This window comes from Vespula vulgaris, chromosome 3 (assembly GCF_905475345.1).
Source record: "Vespula vulgaris chromosome 3, iyVesVulg1.1, whole genome shotgun sequence".
NCBI lineage: Eukaryota > Metazoa > Arthropoda > Insecta > Hymenoptera > Vespidae > Vespula > Vespula vulgaris.
The window spans coordinates 2,269,628-2,288,698 of NC_066588.1; the positions used below are offsets into that span (position 1 = coordinate 2,269,628).

Consider the following 19,071-nt stretch of genomic DNA (forward strand, 5'->3'; position numbering starts at 1 on the left):
ACGGTTTTATCCCACGCACATCGATTCTACGAGTATACATATATTTATATATGTATATGTATATGTATATATATATATGTATATATGTACGTACATATATATGTATACATGTATGTATAAACGTATGTATGTTTTAGATCGATCTATCGATAACGATAAAAGCCACTCTTTAATTAATACACCGCGCGAATTAAAAGCTATCGCGTCGTTTTAAACGTTCTACCACCAAACGAACAAAGCACCGACCTTCATTTTCTCATTAATTTTAATGCTAGATATATGTTTATCTTCGATTCGGGTTACTTAACTAACTCGATCGAATTATTCAGTCGACGAGAGTGATATCAATAATTCGAAAATAGATATTTCGCGGACGTTTATGAAGTATGCAATGTAAGAAAGTCTTTTTTCTGTCTCTTCCTCTCTCTCTCTTTTTTTTTTTTTTTTTTCGTTAGAGGACGATACTTGAGAGGTAAAAAACGATACGACGAGAAGTCGAAGAATTATTTCGAATATCTCTCGATAAACTTTGGAATATCGCGATCGATTATTCAAAGGACTTTCTTACTAAACTACGAAAGGATGGAAAACGAATGGATGAAAGGCGGTGCCAGCTAATGCGACCTAACGAAGTGAAAGCATTTCGCTGCAACGTTTATTTCGTTCAATTACATTTGGCAGCCATTCTAAAAGCCACACTGAAGGAAGAAAGAGAGAGAGAGAAAGAGAGAGAGAGAGAGAGAGAGAGAGAGAAAGAACGACATAGCTCCCTTGTTGCTTGTTTATGTTCTCACATATATCAGTCTTACGAGCACTTAAAGGAAAGAAATGGTCGCAATCTTTTGTCTCTGATTCAGTCACTTAACCCTCAGTTATATATATATATATATATATATATATATATATATATATATATATATATATTCTTAGTAGAATATCACCGTACGCGAAACAACGGTACGAGATTATTCGAGTGTATTCGTCGCGATATTTTCATCAACGACTTTTCATAGTCACTTATATTTCCGTACTTTATCAACGTGAGAAGGAATATACAGAGAACGAGATCGAAGAAGTTTTTTCTTTTAAAGAAATTTTCAAGAAAATGAAAGAAAACTAAAATAGATGGATAGATAGATACATAGACAGACAGACAGACAGACAGACAAACAGATACCTATACAGTTCGCGAAAGACGCGCAAAGACAAACTTCGATTTCCGCGTCGATTTCGTTTCAGATGGACTAAACTCGGTTGGACGTTAACAGCTTTTACGACACCTCGTAGACAAGACACGAAGACAAAAGAAAGAAAGGCCTTGAGAGAAAAGAGAGAAGCTCGAGAGAGAAAGGGGAAGGAAGAGGGGGAGGGGGGAGGGAGAAGCGAACCTAGTTGAAATAAAGGAAAGAAAAATGTAAGGAAGTTCGAAAAAGAGACGGACGGATAGGAAAGAAAGAAAAGTTAAAAAAGATAGAAAAGAGGATGCTGGAGATCGAACCTTCCACGACTTCCTGAAGAAGTAATTTCTGTCGCCTCGAAATCAGTTTCGCCGGACGTCCGTAAATTGCCGGAAGCTCGGCGCCCTCTCTGATAGCGTTCCACCTTCCTCCGACCCACCCACAGTGTAGCCCACCACTCAATCAACGAGAGCGAAAGAGGGTGGAAATTCCCGTAGAGGTGCAACGAGGACCGATTTCTCGTTTCTCTCTTTCTCTCTCTTTCTCTTTCTTTCTTTATCTCTATCTCTATCTCTATCTCTATCTCTATCTCTATTTCGCATTCTCTTTTTCTTCCTCTCTTCGTGTCTACTAGCAGCGAGTAGACAGCAGCGTATTCCCTCCATTTTCACCCACCGTTCACCCTATCTCTCTCTCTCTCTCTCTCTCTTTCTCTTTCTCTCTCTCTTCTTTTCCACCCCTCTCCTGTAACAGTTGGCAAAACGAATTTCCACCCTTCTTCCCTTTCTCTCTTCTCTTCCTCTCTTACTCTTGCTCTTCCTTTTCCTCTTCCTCTTTCTCTTTCTCTTTCACTTCCTAGGCAACGTTTTTCGTCCCTTTCCTACTCGCGATCAGGATGGAAAAACCGCCGAAGCAATTTACTGCTGCGTGCCGCTCGTTTCTCCGTTTGCTCTCTGACAAGAGACCGAGAATGCGATTCTTTGAACGAAATGCAGACGTTGCCCTCGGTGCGCGAGGAAGAGAGAGAGAGAGAGACAAGAGGAAAAAAAAGAAAAGTGAAATGAAAAACGAAAGAAACAAATATGCAAAAGGAGAAAGAAAAACACAAAAATAAAGCAAACGCGCCGATCGAGCGATGCACGGTTGTACGGAGCTACGGAATGTAGAAAATTCAACTCGATTAGTAGTGAGTAACGAGACATGAGCGATAATACTCCTTCTCACCTCGTGTGGAACGAAGTTTCTTTTTTTTCTTCTTTTTCTTTTCCTTAAGCGATATGAATCCACAGTATGAATCCTCGTTCACCAGGAAAATTATTATGAGACTCTTTTCGATGCTAGTTCTGATTTATTTAAGAAAAAAAAAATGGAAAGGAGGAGAAATAAAAAAAAAGAAGAAACAAAATAGAAAGAAGATGAAGCAGAGAAAGAAAATATCGATCGTAATCGATATCTCGTCGTTAATATCGCGTTACGTGCGCTGACCCGAAACCTTAACGCCTCTCGAAGTTTAATAAAAATGTCGATTCGCTGACCCGTCTAAATCAACGACGGAAAAACTCAGTCGGGGGATTTTCGTAGGTACGCGATCGAATCGATTCGCTTAGCGAAAAGCAAGTAATTTCATTAGCCAACCGGTTCCCCGGAAACGATGATTGGACACGGTGTCGTGCGTTCGTAAAATGTATCGAAGACCGAAATCGAAATGTATCGAAGACCGTGCGCGAGCGTACGTGCGCGACCGCATTTATTTTATCCCCACGTGGGATTCCATTATCGGAACAGAAAATCCAATTATTCGATAAAAGATCGAGTTATTCGGCGGGCACAGCTTCGCTCAGCCATTCGAATTACTCGTGAATCAAATGAGGCGGAACGCAGGCAGGTTCGATTCGACTTTATCGGCGGCCAAGAGACTAGCAAGGATCTAAAGAGTATGAAAGAAAGATAGAAAGAAAAAGAAAAAGAGAAAAAGTGAAAGAGTGGGAGTCGCTCTTTTCCTATCGATGTCCACTATCATCCTCTATCTCGCTGCGATTCGATTTCGTTCTGCTCCGAGTATATATAGTCGAATCGTTCAACGTGACATTATAAAGTCTTCTGTTCGAGATTACATCGGGCTTCGATATAACGTCATTCGATGACATCGAAAAGATTTCGCGATATAATTCGGATTAGAAAAAAATTGTGAAATTTTCTAAGTGAGAAAGAAAGAGATGAGTGTAACGTCACTATCATTTTCGTTATCCTTCACGTTGATGTAACTCTATTAGAGACACCATGTTCGTGTAAGTGCGCGCGTGTGTCTCTGCACATTGTAAACTTTATCAGGCTTCTCATTTCGATTTTCTTCTTGGTTGTGCGAACGCGTCTACCTACCTGCCTACCTACCTACCTACCTACCTACCTACCTACCTACCACCTATTCCTCTATGACACTTGTCTTTACACACGCGAGATGTAGAAAGGGGATAGAGATAAAGGGAAACGAATTGGTGCGAGAAAGAATAGAGAATAGGGTAAAAGGCGAGGGACGAAGAAGGGCGCCGACCGGTGAACGCGTTTAAAGGGCTTCGTGCGAGACGAGTTTAAGCCCCTAACTCTTTTTTTTCTCTCTCTTTGTCTTTTTCTCCTTCTCTCTCCAAGAGTTTTTTTTTTATTATTACGACAAATGCAACGAAGGGCTCGCGTGTTAGAACGACGTTTTCCGTCAGGAATGCGCCGTCGTGACATACCGCTATGTGTGTGTGTGTGTGTATGTATACGTATGTATGTATTTATGTATGTACTTGTGTACGATGATGTTTCGTTCGACGAACGAGCTACAAACGTTACTGTATGAAATACGCGTTGAACTTCCTTCAGGAGTTACGAATAGAACTTGCCGCCACAGTTCCAACGCATGTCGGAATCTAAACGGAAAATTTTTTATTCGTATCGTTCAAAAGGAATTTTCTTTTTTCTTTGTACTTGCTTTCTTTTTCCTTTTTTCTTTTCTTTCTCTCTTTATTGTCATATAATATCAGCAAGAGTACTTGACAGACTAATTAATACATTCACGTTCTCTTATTCCAACATTTTCTACGATTTTTCAAAGGATCGATAAAATTCTAGTATCTATTTATGTAAATATAAAAAGATATTAGAACGTTCTAATTGATCAGGATGGAATATATCTCTGAATACGATGAATAACTCTGGAATTATTATTAGAAACGTGCAATTAATAATAATATGTTTGTAAATGGTAATCGAAGAGAAGATTTTAAAGAGTAAATTCTAAATCCTTGATTGCTGCAATAGGGATGTCTAGATTTATAAATCTTACAATATGTACAGTAATTACAACAACAACAATAACAATAATAATAACGATAATAACAGTAACGATAATAGCAAAAGTAGTGATAATCATATTAATCGTAGCAGTATAGATAGTATCAGAGAAGAAAGGATAATGTCAGATGAAATAATTAAAAAAAAAAATTGAAACAAAAAATAGAAAAAAAAATAAATACACGTGAAAAGATAAAGATGTTATTACGAAAAAAAAAAATATATATATATAAAATCCATAGATACTTAAACTGTCATTCCATATCGTAATAACGTTCTCACGATCATCAAGCGTGTATCGTGTTACGTGCATTAGTAGAAAAATAATAGGACAAATGAAGCAGATTATCTCCATTGATTCATCGAGTACATTCGTTCGATCGACCGTCGCGTATTGTAAACGAACGAGCAAATTCTATTCGCGTTAGAAGTCACGAAGTCACAATGCGGCCGGACGAATCTACTTCTCAAGTTACCCGAGGAGGGGGTGAAGTGGAGGTAGGATGGGGTGGTGTAGTGAGGTGGTGTGGGGCGAGAGGATGGGGAGAAGGGACACAAAGCGTTCCTAGCTCGCGCTGTACGCGAAAGTAGCAATTAGAATTCATTAGCGAGGCCATTCCAAGCGGAGGAGGAATTCTCTCGTGGCCGTAACGAGAAAGTATGCGCGTCGAGAATGAGTGAATGAGGGAGGGAGAGAAAGAGGAAAGGGAGGGTTACGCTCTTGCTGTTAAACAGCTGACTTACCACGCTCTTTGAGATATATTCTTCAAACGTAATATTATCAAAGACGTTGCAAAAACTCATTGGCTAATTAATAACCTCCGAAAAGAATATTTACGTCGATTTATATTTTTAAATAAGAAATATAGAAAAAAAGAAGATTAATCGATGGAGGTCTTTAATAATCGGCTTTACGCGTTATATCTATCGACGTATGTATATATTTCTTTGTTTTCCGTGTTTCTTTTTCTCCTCCTCGACTTTTTGATTATCAAAAATTATTTCGTTAAAGTAGTAAGCAGTAATAACGTTAACAGGAAAGACGATTAATTAGCGATCTCATTGATGTTACGTGTACCTATCAGGAGAAGCCGTAGTCTGTAGTCGGTAGTGTTAGTAGCGTTAGTAGTTGGAGCTTCGCTCTGTAGTAGGAAATGGAGGTGGTGGTTCGACCGATCGAAGATCGAAGGAACTAATTAAATGCGTACTTGGTTTACCTCTTCGCGGTGATCGGATCCAATAATCGTTCGGCGTTCATCAGGAATCCTGTCTAATCGTCATGTAATTAGTAGAAAACTACTATCCGTAGTTGAAGTACTTCGTGCGGTACGTTAGAATCTAATCGATATATTTTTTTCTTCGAATATTGGAAAACTACTGATACATTTCGTTCCGACATGACGAAAGCAAAATTACTAATCTTTCGCGATAACAAAAGAACCTTGTAAGTATTTATTCATGAGAATGACTAAGTATTTAACGTGGATAATATTTTGTCGATGAGTACTTACGACTTTGAACAATTTTTTTTTCTTTCTTTATATATACGGAAATCGGATCCAAAAAAGAAAACGATCATCGAAGAAAGCGATGATCCTTGGTGTCTGGGTAAAAGGTGGATAGAAGAGAAGAAAAAAGGAGGAGGATGTCTCTAAGACGCTTTCGAATATAACTCGATTATCCTTCCGAAAAAAAATAGAAGACACTTTTACGCGAACAGCTGGTAATTCAAGCTGTCCTAGCCTTCTATCCTATTTCTCTCTTTCTCTCCCTTTTTTCTTCCCCCCCCCCCTCTCTCTGTCTTCTTTTCTTCGCTATTTCAATCCAAGGCTCTTCCCTTTGGCTTTCTCTTACCACCGGTACCATATTCGGGGCAATTCTCGATGTAATTCAATCGGGCGTCGATAGGCGACAATGGCGCCATAATCTAAAATTACTTTCCTCAGAGTAGTGGTAGTAGATAGGTAGGTAGGTCGGTAGGTAGGTCGGTTGGTCGGGATATCCTTTCGTCGCGTTTATTAGCGTCAGACGGTACTAAAAGACTCGTTACAAGCTTTTCCCGGTCTCGCGAGAGAGACAGCTATACGTCTATTCTAGAGCTACGCGTTAAGAAAAGCTCAAACCGCGTACCTGATGGGAACTCGAGATATGGCCGTCTAAACTCCCTTTTCCTGTCTCTTTTCGTCCTTTTTTCTTCCTTCTTCTTCCATTCAATATCTCCTCACTTTTCTACTACCCCCATCCTCACCCTCATCCCCACCCCTTACTCCATCCCGACTCCAGTCTTCGTCCATTCGCGACTTCTTTAAAGCTCTCTTGTCGTTTTCCACCGACGACATAATTTTATAAAAATAGCTTCTCCGAGTTATCTCACCTAAGAGATAAGATAGAGAAAAAAGAAAAGAGAAAGAAAAGAGAAAGAAAGAAAGAAAGGGAGTGGTCACAGCATGAACGAGACGATCATAAAAATCTCAGTGGAAGTGTCGAAAGGACGAAGAGACTCGAGTGCCTCGTGAAACGGAGAACATCGACACCTTTTTATTAACCGTATCATATGTTTATTATTGGCATTGACCGCGACAATGGGATATAATAGAGCTAGAAAGTGGCGTCTCTTTGATAATTTTCGGTCTGTTCTTTTCTCTTTTTTTCTCTCTTTTCTGTCCCTTTTTCCTCTCTTTCTTTTCTTTTTCGTCCATTTTTCCTTTCTTTTTTCTTTTAATAGAAAATAATGCTCAAAGGATAAAGACGGTGGTAAACCGCTTGTTTCGTTGTACTCGTAAGCTCGAGTTTCATCAAAGAGTTACAGAGGGTTAATGACGGTACTTTGAGTACTTTCAAGACGATAGACCGAGTATATGAGATTCAAAGAGAGAGAGAGAGAGAGAGAGGAAGAGAGAGAGAGAGAGAGAGAGAGAGAGAGAGAGAAACACTCAGTCATCGTAAATTCGTATTAAGGATATGTTTCGGTACGTGAGTCCCTTGGCCAATGGGGAACTGGTATTTGGGTCAGATGACGTCCTCTAATAAGGACGCGCGTTAATAGGCTTACTTCGAGCTTCCAGGCATGGCCCGGAGTTAGATAGAAGGGTGTTTGTGTGTGTATGTGAGAGAGAGAGAGAGAGAGAGAGAGAGAGAGAGAGAGAGAGAGATGGAGATGGGCGTGTATCTCCCTCGAGCGAGATTACCTGACGTATCTGCAACATTGAAAGCTTATACACAGACACGCCACGTGGCACGTATACGAATAGCGCAAGCTTTGAGAACGACTTCCCATTTACGAGACACGCGCTTTGGTGTTCCCTTCAAGTACACCTTTTAATTTCCCGATCTCATCTTCAACATGGAACAACGATGAATCTACTTGCTGGATATCTTTTATTTAAAACCAAATCGGTCGTCGAGTCCGAGCGGTCCAATTACTTCATAATATCTTTTCTAATGAATCGTGAATTTCGAGGACACGCGGAGGAGAGAGAGAGAGAGAGAGAGAGAGAGAGAGAGAGAGAGAGAGAGAGAGAGAGAGAGAGAGAGAGAAAGAGTAAAAGAAAAAGAGTGCCTTATAAAAAGTTGGAGCTTCAACGGCAAGCAAACTCATTTGGAAGTCTAATTTAAATGATATATTCTAGCCGTCATCAATATAGAATTAATAACCAGCGAGAGCTCCTGCTATTCTCTACCTTCGCATAGAAATTTATGAACGCCGTCCTCCGACCCCGAACGCGACTAATCGATAATGAAATTTTAATCGAGAAAAACGTAAAAGGACTTCTCCTCTAAGGGATAATTCGTATCTCCGCGGAAAGATATTCCAGCATCGTTTCGCGAAAAACTATTTGCCTCTTATCCTTGCTCGTTGAATGGCTTAAAATACACGCGATAATATTATTAGACCGATAACTATATATGATTGAGTCGAAAATAGTTTATATGTTTATTCTGCGACATGATTTCCTGTTTTTTATTTTTATTTTTTTTTTATTTTATTTTATTCTTTTTTATTATCATTTTTGAAAAATATTTAAAGATAAGTGTATACATATATACTTTTATATTACACATATATATATATATATATATATATATATATAAAATATGATTATTAAAAAACGATTAATCGAATTCGAGATACGCATAATTCACAAGCAACATTTCCGTATTGGACTTTATCGCTGACGATAAAGTACGTAAATGTAGTGTCGATTATTCCGCTCTTTATGAGTCACGTATTTGCATATCCAACGAAATTATAATTCCACGAATTCGCATAAATTTCGCTCGTCTATTTAATAATGATGTTAACGCGTCATCTATCGCGTGTAGTAGTTCTTGAGCCGATCGATGATTGAAAAAAAAAAAGAAAAAGAAAATAATAATAATAATAATAATAACAATAATAATAATGATGATGATGATGATGATGATGATGATGATGATGATGATGATGATGATGATATCACCTTAATTATCTAATAAAAAATACAAACTTAAAAATATAAATTTAATTGTATGATAAAGATGGAAAAAGAAAGAATGAAAAAAAGAAGAAAAGAAAAATGGTCTTAAAAGAATCGGACTTTTGAAATGTTTATATCGTAATCGTAAATTCGAAGATATCATTTAGATTATCGTAATTATCGATTTATAATCCGCAGTTCTACGTTTGCGTAGACAACGAATCTACTGTTGACGATTTCTCGAACAAAATCAATTGGAATCTATTCGTTCTCGTTGACTCACGATATGTATTCGCCTAGAACGAAAATAACTCGAAATACACGCGAAGTTCTCCATTTTTTATAATTTTTCGAAAGAGCTTTTCAAAACGTAATACGCCAAAATATATATAACTATACATACGTATACCTATCTAATTTGTCGACGATACAGAGTGGGATAAAAGTTTTTAGACGATTGTAAAAATCAATTACATTTTTTTAAAAAAAGATTTCTTTTCTACTTTCTTCTTTTTATTAATCTTGTTTCAAATTGCCAAAGAAGTTCTTTAGCTTGTGGTCTTATAATTTGAGAGAGAGAGGTGGGAAGGAGGAGAAGAAAAAAAGAAAACTTAGTCTACGGAAAAGAGTAATCGATTTTTCAAATCTCTTAAATGTATATTAGAGCTAAATAGATGGTTTCTTTTATTTTTTTCTTTTCTTATTTTTTTCTTTTATTCGATGTCTGAAACGTCGATGTCGATGCGAAGAAGGAGTCAAAGTTAATGGCTTCTCGAAAGGACAGTCTTGGCATCGACGTTAAAGGTCTACCCAGGGATGCTTTCGATACTGAAACGACGATGTCGAGCACACTGAGAAATTTTTTTCCTTTCTCCTTTTCTCTCTCTCTCTCTCTCTCTCTCTCTCTCTCTCTATCGCCATCTCTATCTCTCTTTTTTATTTTCCCATAGCCATATAACGCGAGTTATATCACGTCGTTGCACAACTCGTGTACTTACAGTACAATATTGAAGATCGTAGAAAAAGGATTTTTAGAACGACTCGAAGGAGAACCATCTTAACGTATTTCGAAAATTTCTCGTTAAATGGGCGATTGCGATGATAAAATTCGTTGAATAATCCTTTAAGTCCAACACAATTAAAACTACTTATCTTCTTCTTTTTATTTTTCTCTACGTTTTTCAACTTTTTCATTTATTATCATTATTATTATTTTTTTTTTCTTTATAGATATAAAAGAATCGTCCCGCAGTTCGTTAAATTAATTTCGATCTACGATTCGAAAATACGATTTTTCCTTCGTATTACGTAACAAGAAGATTTGAGAATGAAAATTTGTGTTTAATATCTTTCTTTAGAAAAGAAAATCTATAACGCATAATCGTTATTTTGTTATTTTTGTGACGATCGCGTGCGAATAATTCAATATCTTTATTTTTCTTTTCTTTTTCAGTTTGATACATCGAGATACCAGACCCGAACCCTCGATAAGATGTTCCACATTGAAGGGTGCGACGAGACTGCCTTCGGCGCCGGATCACAGGAGCGAAGCACGATTGAGGATAGATCCAAAGGTGTTGGTCTTCGTCGAAACTTTATATTCCAGGCTGGGACGAGAGATAGCCGAGCTACTCGTTTATAACCGAATAAAGTGAGTACGCGACTAACCTCGTAAACGTTCGCGTTCTATAACCCGAAAACTTCGAAGGTCAGCTTTGAAAATCCAACGATAAAAACCTACGAACTTTCTGTTCCCTTGAGCCTCTTACATTCGTGTACAGAATTTCTATTTCGTTTTTAACGTAAGTACGTATTTGATACACACGCTATCATTACCGTTCTAAGTTTTAAGTTTTATCATCTCTGTTCAAAATGAAAAAATATTGAAACTCTCTATGATTCACGATTATCGAAAATTTCTAAATCGATCGGACAAATCCTTGGATTCATATGACCTTAAACTGTTAAGGTTATAATTTACCTACGTTAACATATGTATATTCTGTCGTCCATTAAATACGAAGAGATTAAATCGAGGTAGACAATGAAGTATTTACTTTAGTACATCGAAAATAAGAGTCGTGAACGTTTATATTTCTTCTAAAATCTTTCGAGGGAAAAGTTGGAGAGTAGATATCTAAATCTCCTGCCTCTTGGAAAATTCAAAGCAGGCGCGAAGCATCGAACTTTGACACACACGATCGCACAGTAACACGACGATCTATTTTCGTGAAATCGGGTAAGAAGATTTCGAAAGAGATAAGAAAACAAAAAAGAAGAAGAAGAGAAAGAAAACTTACGTTAAATCTCTTTTCGAGTATTTCACGAGCAATGAAATAATAATGGCTGCCAATATGGGATAATGGTCGAGTTTGATTTGTAATTATCGGAAATGGAAGCAGGTGACACGAAGAGGGTGAGAAAGAGATAGAAAGAGATAGAGAAAGAGAGAGAGAGAGAGAGAGAAAGAGAGAGATGAAAATCGCGTTTCCAAAGATATAAACGGTGGATGGATGGAAAAGAGCGATAAAAGGAGATTGTAAAAGATAGAAGCATAGAGAGAAAGAGAAAGAGAGAGAGGAGATAACGGAACAGTGACGGAAGGAGACAGAGAACGATATGACGAACATGGGAGTAGGGAAATTGACAGAGATAGTTTCCACGATATAAAAGAAAAAGAAAAAGAGAGATGAGAATAAGCCATCGGATAATCGGAAAAGCAACTAACGCATCTACACGAATACGCGAACACGCAAACACGCACACAAAAGCTGATCTCGAATAAAGCCGATGGACTCTCGTTCGCTTTATCCGCTGCAATTTCATAATCGATAATCGTGTCTCGGAGGTAGGAGACCGTAGCATATAGGTAACGTTGTCCACCAAATGGAAAACATTCCTGTCTACCTATACACACACTCATGCGCTTATATATGTGTGTGTACGTATACTTACATATATACATATATGTAACACCAATACTTTGCCGTTCCATCCATACGCGTATCTACTTGAACGAACGTGGATCGACGCCAGGGAAAGTTTGTTATCGAAGACTGTTAGCTTCGGATTCTACACTAAACTCTGAGTTACGCTTTAGTATCGGACCGAAAAATGTCACGCGGACAAAAAGAAAGATAGAGGTAGAAAGGGAAAGAGAGAAAGAGAGAGAGAGAGAGGGAGAGAGAGAGGGAGAAAGAGGTAGGGGAAATTGCTAGTATAGCTCCGAATTAGAACTCGTAGTACGAATGGATCGCGTAAATTCGAGGATCGCCGTGAAAATAAAAAGTTGACGCGGAGATACGCCAGGTTTGGAATGCTTTTACCGTGTACGTCTACGAATAGTGGAACGCGGATGAATTGTTCCTTTACCAAACTACCGAGAGAGTCCTGGAAAATTAATGGTACGAGCTTCCGAGGCTTTGTCGCGAATTTAACCACGCTCTCCAATTGGATACCAACAGTATACTGTTCGAACGAGATCATTTTTTTTATTAACGTCTTTCACGCCCTTCCATTTACCTAAAGACCTCTATCATTATTTCGGAATTATTTCTATTTTAAATAACGTTGCGATATAGAATTTCGATAATTAAAGTTTCCAAAGTGTTCTCTCAAAAATATATGGATCATTCGTATAATTCTAATTGATTGACAGCAAAATTTAATATAAATAACATTATTAAATTATTTCGCGTGTGTATGGGCGCGCGCGCGCGCAAGTTTTTGTCTGTATGTGTACGAATGACGTTATAAGAGAATAATGAATTTATAGCAGCATTTATTTATAAATTAACCCAATAATACCCATGCTTTTAAAACTATTTTAATCATAACGCTACATGGCACAAATGACAGATCCTCCATAGCCTTAACAATCTTAATAATAGTCTTAAAATAAAAATGCATAAAGACTTCAAATTGACCATAACATCGATGCAAACCTTGACATGCATTATTTATAAATTAACATACATTTATTAACCAACACGCTATATGATTAATGAATTCTGATAAATTGAATTCCGTTAGAAACTTACTGTGATTTATTATACTGGCTTTAAATAATTGGACATTACTTAGTCAGCATCTATGAATGTCCATATTTTATATTCATTTTAATGTCCAACGTGAAATTCAAATACAACCGTATATAATGTACATATAAAATCTAAATCTGAAAAATTTTAAGCAGTTTATATAAACAACGGATTAACAAGGTAAAATAATTATAATTGTATTTTTATAAAGAGCAAATCCGATTTTATTATACGTCGTTTAACGTATAAAGCTTTTAAAAACAAACAAAATTTCTACAAAACATTTCTGACGTGCATTTGCAACGATATGTTGTAAATGATTACACATTTTACAAGCGAATGTTACAATTCAGATATAATATAATAAAAAAAAAAAAAACTATATGAAATAGAACATTTTTAATGAGCAAACAATTTGTCGATATATATGTATATATACTTATCCACAAATTATTGTTTACTTATTAAAAATATGATTAAATCTACGATCTTTATGTAAATCAATAAAATAAATATATTAATTATATAATATTATCTTAAATTAAAGATATGAGAAAATTTACATGCAGCAAGTTTCCAAACTGCAACAATGCACTCTACAATTTCATTATCAAATCCTTTTTTTTTTAAATAAGTAAACTTTCATTTGCGTTATGCTCTATATATTGGAATACGTATTTGATTCGAAAAATATAAATATGAAATAACAATTAATTTTATAATATTACTTTTATCGTACCGATATAAATATAAAGAATTACTGAAACATATTCGAAATAAAAATAAACACGATATTTAATTTAAATAGAAAAGAAAAAGGATAAAATGAACGAATAACAAAGAAAAATGAAATTTTGTGATGCTTAGAAATATTGATCTAATGTAAATTATCTTTTAAATCGTATTTAATCTTTTGCGATTACGATTGACGAGTAAGAACGATTACGTGATAAAGAGGAAAGGAATACGATAAGACTACGAACCCTTCGTTCTCGGAGAGTTCAACATGGAGATCAAAATTTTCGAAAAAAAGATTCAAACATTCATGAGTCACATTTGTGAGGATCTTATCGATATATAGATTTTTCTATTCGTGAACTAATCCATCGCATTTGAAATTTAAAAAGTCAGAGTAATTATAAAAATATGATATTTCATTTCGATCAAAAAAAAAAATATATATATATATACATATCAGAGTTGTGCAAAATACTCAATATTAATCATCCGACACGTTGAAAAGTTATTGCATAATAAAAACAATTTTATTCTATAATAAAACAACAGTCTTTTGAGCTTGTTTGAAAGTTATAAAAAATTACAAAGTGCTTACAAACTGGATCAAAGTAGTCATACTTGATAATTATTATAAAATATTTATGACGACAATGTATAAAACCAGAGGCAAAATTTTCCATTCATAAATGAAAATTATGATATCGTGATACCTTGCCTGATTCCTATTTATAAAAAATTACAATCACACTCGCAAAGAAGATACTCTATATATACATATACATACATATATATATATATACATATATGTACTACCTACTATCTATATTTAAAGATAGGCAAAAATATTTCTACGAACGTACGTTCCACGATTCTCAAGTATATTTCCTTCGTGTAAAAGCTTACTATACTAGGGATTTATATCCTAGGAAACCACCGTCACTCTAGCTTGATACACGCCTTATTAAACTTAAACGCTAATGAGGGTTACATTCCAATTTGGTCGTAATCGACTATCAAGGTTAATTACTATTTCATAATTAACTACTTTCTAAATATGTACTAGTATATAATAATACTGATATACCAATATATTTCCTTATCCATTTTAATATAGTTATAATAACGATTATATAGTGTGTATATATATATATATATATTTGTTACACACACACACACACACACACACACACACATATTGTGTTCACGACGAACAATCGGATACTATATTCTAATTTGAAATTTTACGAATCGATGTACAAATCAACTACCTGATATATATGTGTTGACAAATGGTAGTTACACCATATAAAATCATTAACGCAATAATGTTAAATAAGGGTAACTTAAAACTAAACCGATGCTAATTGATACGATGAATGCGAATAGGAATAAGAGAGAATATACGCATAAATTAAAATTCAGAAAGGGGAAGGAAATGGGAATTAATAAATTAATACTCGAAAATCCTCTCTTAATAAATATTAATTTATAATCTAAATTTACGTGACTAATCCCATTGTTTTTCTCGAATTTTGCAAACTTTAAAAATATTGTCTTTATAGAATATATATTATTTCACACACACACACACACACATATTATTTAATTATCATAATTTTTCATTCGTAATCTAGAATTTATATGTTCGCGAATATTCTCTCGTTGATTTTTTACAATATATCAATTCATTAAAACAAGTCACGCTTATACCTATAAATTATGATGCAAAGCATGTTAAATATTACGTATATTTTTAACAAATTCAAATGAGAAAATATTCGATTTCTCCGATAATTTAGAGAAAAATAATAATTCACGTAATTACGTACTATTCATTATTAATATTATCGATTGTAACAAGAAGACGCGCTTAGCCTGAGCTATAAAGAGAAAAAAAAAAGAAGTACACCTATGAAAAACGTATAAATTATGAAAAGATAGAAAAAAAAAAACCTATCATTCACGAGTAAACCCACAAGAGAATTTACTCGTGGTCGCATTCGTCAATAATAAATTTAAAAAATTACACCTAGTACTCATACCGATCAGGACCTTTCATTCTCGACACGATGGGTACCAGAGGGAATTTAAATTTTTTACTCACTACTTTGGAAGTTTTCTGATGGTTTGCAAACTCTCGTCCGCGTTGTAGATCGAAATAGTGTTGGGTTGATCCGCGGTGGGTTAAAATTGAGGTGCACGCATAGGTTGAACATCGAAGCTGCACGAAATCGTTATAAATTGAAACTATTGTCTATAGAAATGACGACGAAAATGCAAAAAGAAAAAAACAAAAAATAATCTAAAAAGAGAGAGAGAGAGGGGGGGAGAAAAATTTCGTATATAAATTTATTCGTAATGAAAAAAAAAAATCGTAAAATAAAATTATTTACTTATGTAATTTCAAAATTTACTTACCGATATTCTTCTGTGAATGTAATGAAATATTTATCATCTTCCATGGTGCATTTGACTGTAATACTTGATAATTATTTATTAATAATTTATTAATAATTTATTAATTACGATATATGAATACTGAATTTCGTTGGTGAGATAGTCTATGTATGTATGTGTATATATTTTCTTTTTTTAATACATTTTATGTAACTGTTAAAATAAAAACGAAAAAAGAAACAAAAAAAAAAAAGAGAAAAGAGAAGTAACTTTATACGAACATATTAACTCTTTAAATGCTTTTCGAGGAGTCAATTAAAATGTATCTATTATACATGTTTTGTAAAGTCAATATATAAATTATAAAACATGCGGAAAATTTTTAATTAACGTAACATACATTAAACTCTGCTTTTTCTTTTAGATTATCGAAACAAAATAGATGATATGAAAAAAGAAAAAAATAGATAACGAAATATAAAGGAATAAAATTGTTACTATCATTGTTATAACACATAATCGTGTTATTAAAATAATTGATCGTGAAATTAAAAATTCGTGAATAATATATTTAATATTTATATTTATATATAATTTATATATCATTTATATAAATTTACATATATATACAATATATTTAAATATATATATATATATATGTATATTAGAATAAAATATTTAACGATAGAATATTATCTTCTTTCTATTTAAAGCAACTTACACGTCGTGTTTGATTGAATGCTTTCTTAGTAATGAGAGACCCTCTTGCCCTTTTGCTCTTTCAGACGAGCTCAACGCTCGATTATTTTTGTATACATACATACTCTCTCTGCGAAGAATTTCCAGGAACTTCTAGTTGAAAAACATAGTCGTCAGTTTGTAAACATACTCTGTTCGATCTATAGTATATACGTATATGTGTATATATCTTTGTTGGGCTTCGTTCCAACAGTTAGTACGTCGTAACTGTCTTATCCATACGTATTATCGAGAATAGTTAATTATTTATTGCGAAATTAATCGAATATTATCGTATCTCTCGTCGAATTTTGTTAATCTAAAGGATCAAGTATTTGTATGTTAAATTCGTGGTGAGAATTAGAACAGAATTATATAAATTCGTATATAAATAATATGTACCTACCAACCAATTATAAATAGGTAATTATAAATACATTGATTGAATTTCGTGGTATTAGATTTTCGTATATACGTATGGTATCGTCTATGTGAATTTTTGCATGTGCTTGTGCGTGTGTATTCGTGTGTGAACTATATGTTATATATAATATATATGTATAGGTATATGGAAATTGAATATCATAAAATTGGATCGATTATGATTAATGAGTTATTAATTATTAATTCAAATATCGTTAAAAAGCTATAGAAGTATCGATATAACGTAAATGAAGCTGAAAAACACGAGAAAAAGTTTTGCGTGCGATGCCTTCCGGTATCGCTGATGGTGATGGAAGGGTTGATTGGACGACGTCATGGCATACAATTTTTTTATTTTCGCGAATATCTTTTCGAAACGCGACGATACGTCACGACTTGCGAACATTTATATCTTTGTATAGAAATATCTTTGTAAATAGGTTATGTTTCTCAAAACAAAATGGAGTTGATAAGAGATAAAATGGAAATTCTGATGGTAGGATACATTTATAACGACATTTTGATAACGACGTAATTTTACAAAAATATCGAAACTATATAAATCTTTTATATAATATGATAAGGTATGAAAGGTCATTCAAATAAATAGTTTTCTAATAGAAACTATGAAAATAAATGATTAAAACTCGATATCTAAAAAAAATAAAAGTTTAAAAATATATACATATATATATATATATATATATAAAGATTTTCATTACAAATATTTTTTATTTGCAAAGGTCATCGTCGGTCAACACGTAAAAAATAAAAATCACATATTTGATAATCGATCGTCATATTGGAAGAATATATATATATATGTAGTTGAAAAATTTATTAATAAATAAGTACAATTTCAACAACAACATCAATTCTATTACGATTTGGTATCGTATTATTATTGGTCGACGCGTATCATGCTAAGTTGTTATTTACTAACAGATCATATCAGATGTAGTATAGCACGTTTCACTTATACGATCCTCTACGAAAATACGTGATTTCCTGATTCGTCGTACGAAAATATCGAAGATTTATAAATATGATATACGAATATAAAACTAAATATACAGAGTCAAAAACGAGAGAGGTACTTCATTGCTTCAAATAGAATACGATGAAGAAAGAATATGTCGATTACCTATTATTACGACATCGATTTCGTTAATAAGTTTTAACGTCCATTAAAAAATAATGACGTCACTTCGAGCCGAAAGTTTGCGTTTACATCGGCACACAAGGTTCTACTTTGCAAATATGATATCTTGGGAAATTTTTATATTTATTAATTCGAAAATGTATAAATTGTATAAACATGACGTACAATTACGTGGACCATCAAATTGAATATTTTGTTATTACAAAAATACCGTATAAATATATCCATATTTATATAAGAAATAGAGAAGAAAAGATTACGATTTTGTTCTCCTTAAAGTAAATTGTCTACTGTCAAGAGAAGAAGATAACGATCGTCGTTTGAAAGAGAGGAAAGCATCTTGTTACAAAGTAGCTTTCACTGAAGTTACGATGTAACACAAATAAAGTATTCAATTTAGGAAAAAGAAAAAGAGAAGAAATAATGTCAGTGAGCAACGTCAGCTTATCCAGGGTAGAAAATGTTGCCGCTAGTATTATGCGTGACGGAGTGGCCCATGGTTTTCTGTTTCTCCCTTCGTGTGGATTCAAGTTGACTGCTTGTTGCTCTTCTCTCTCGTCCTTCTTTACTCTTACTAACTCTTCAAATAGATTGCGCGAGGA

General features: G+C 34.3%; 1 protein-coding gene across 6 annotated transcripts in view; it reads left to right on the plus strand.

Moving 5' to 3' along the window:
* Window positions 1-19,071, plus strand: part of LOC127062568 (bifunctional heparan sulfate N-deacetylase/N-sulfotransferase) — a 278,099-nt gene that overhangs the window by 215,802 nt on the left and 43,226 nt on the right. For all 6 annotated transcript variants that reach the window (XM_050991036.1, XM_050991037.1, XM_050991034.1 and 3 more), the window contains one exon: window positions 10,425-10,622. In XM_050991036.1, coding sequence (XP_050846993.1) covers window positions 10,425-10,622 — 198 coding nt within the window. The remainder of the gene's footprint in view (window positions 1-10,424; window positions 10,623-19,071) is intronic.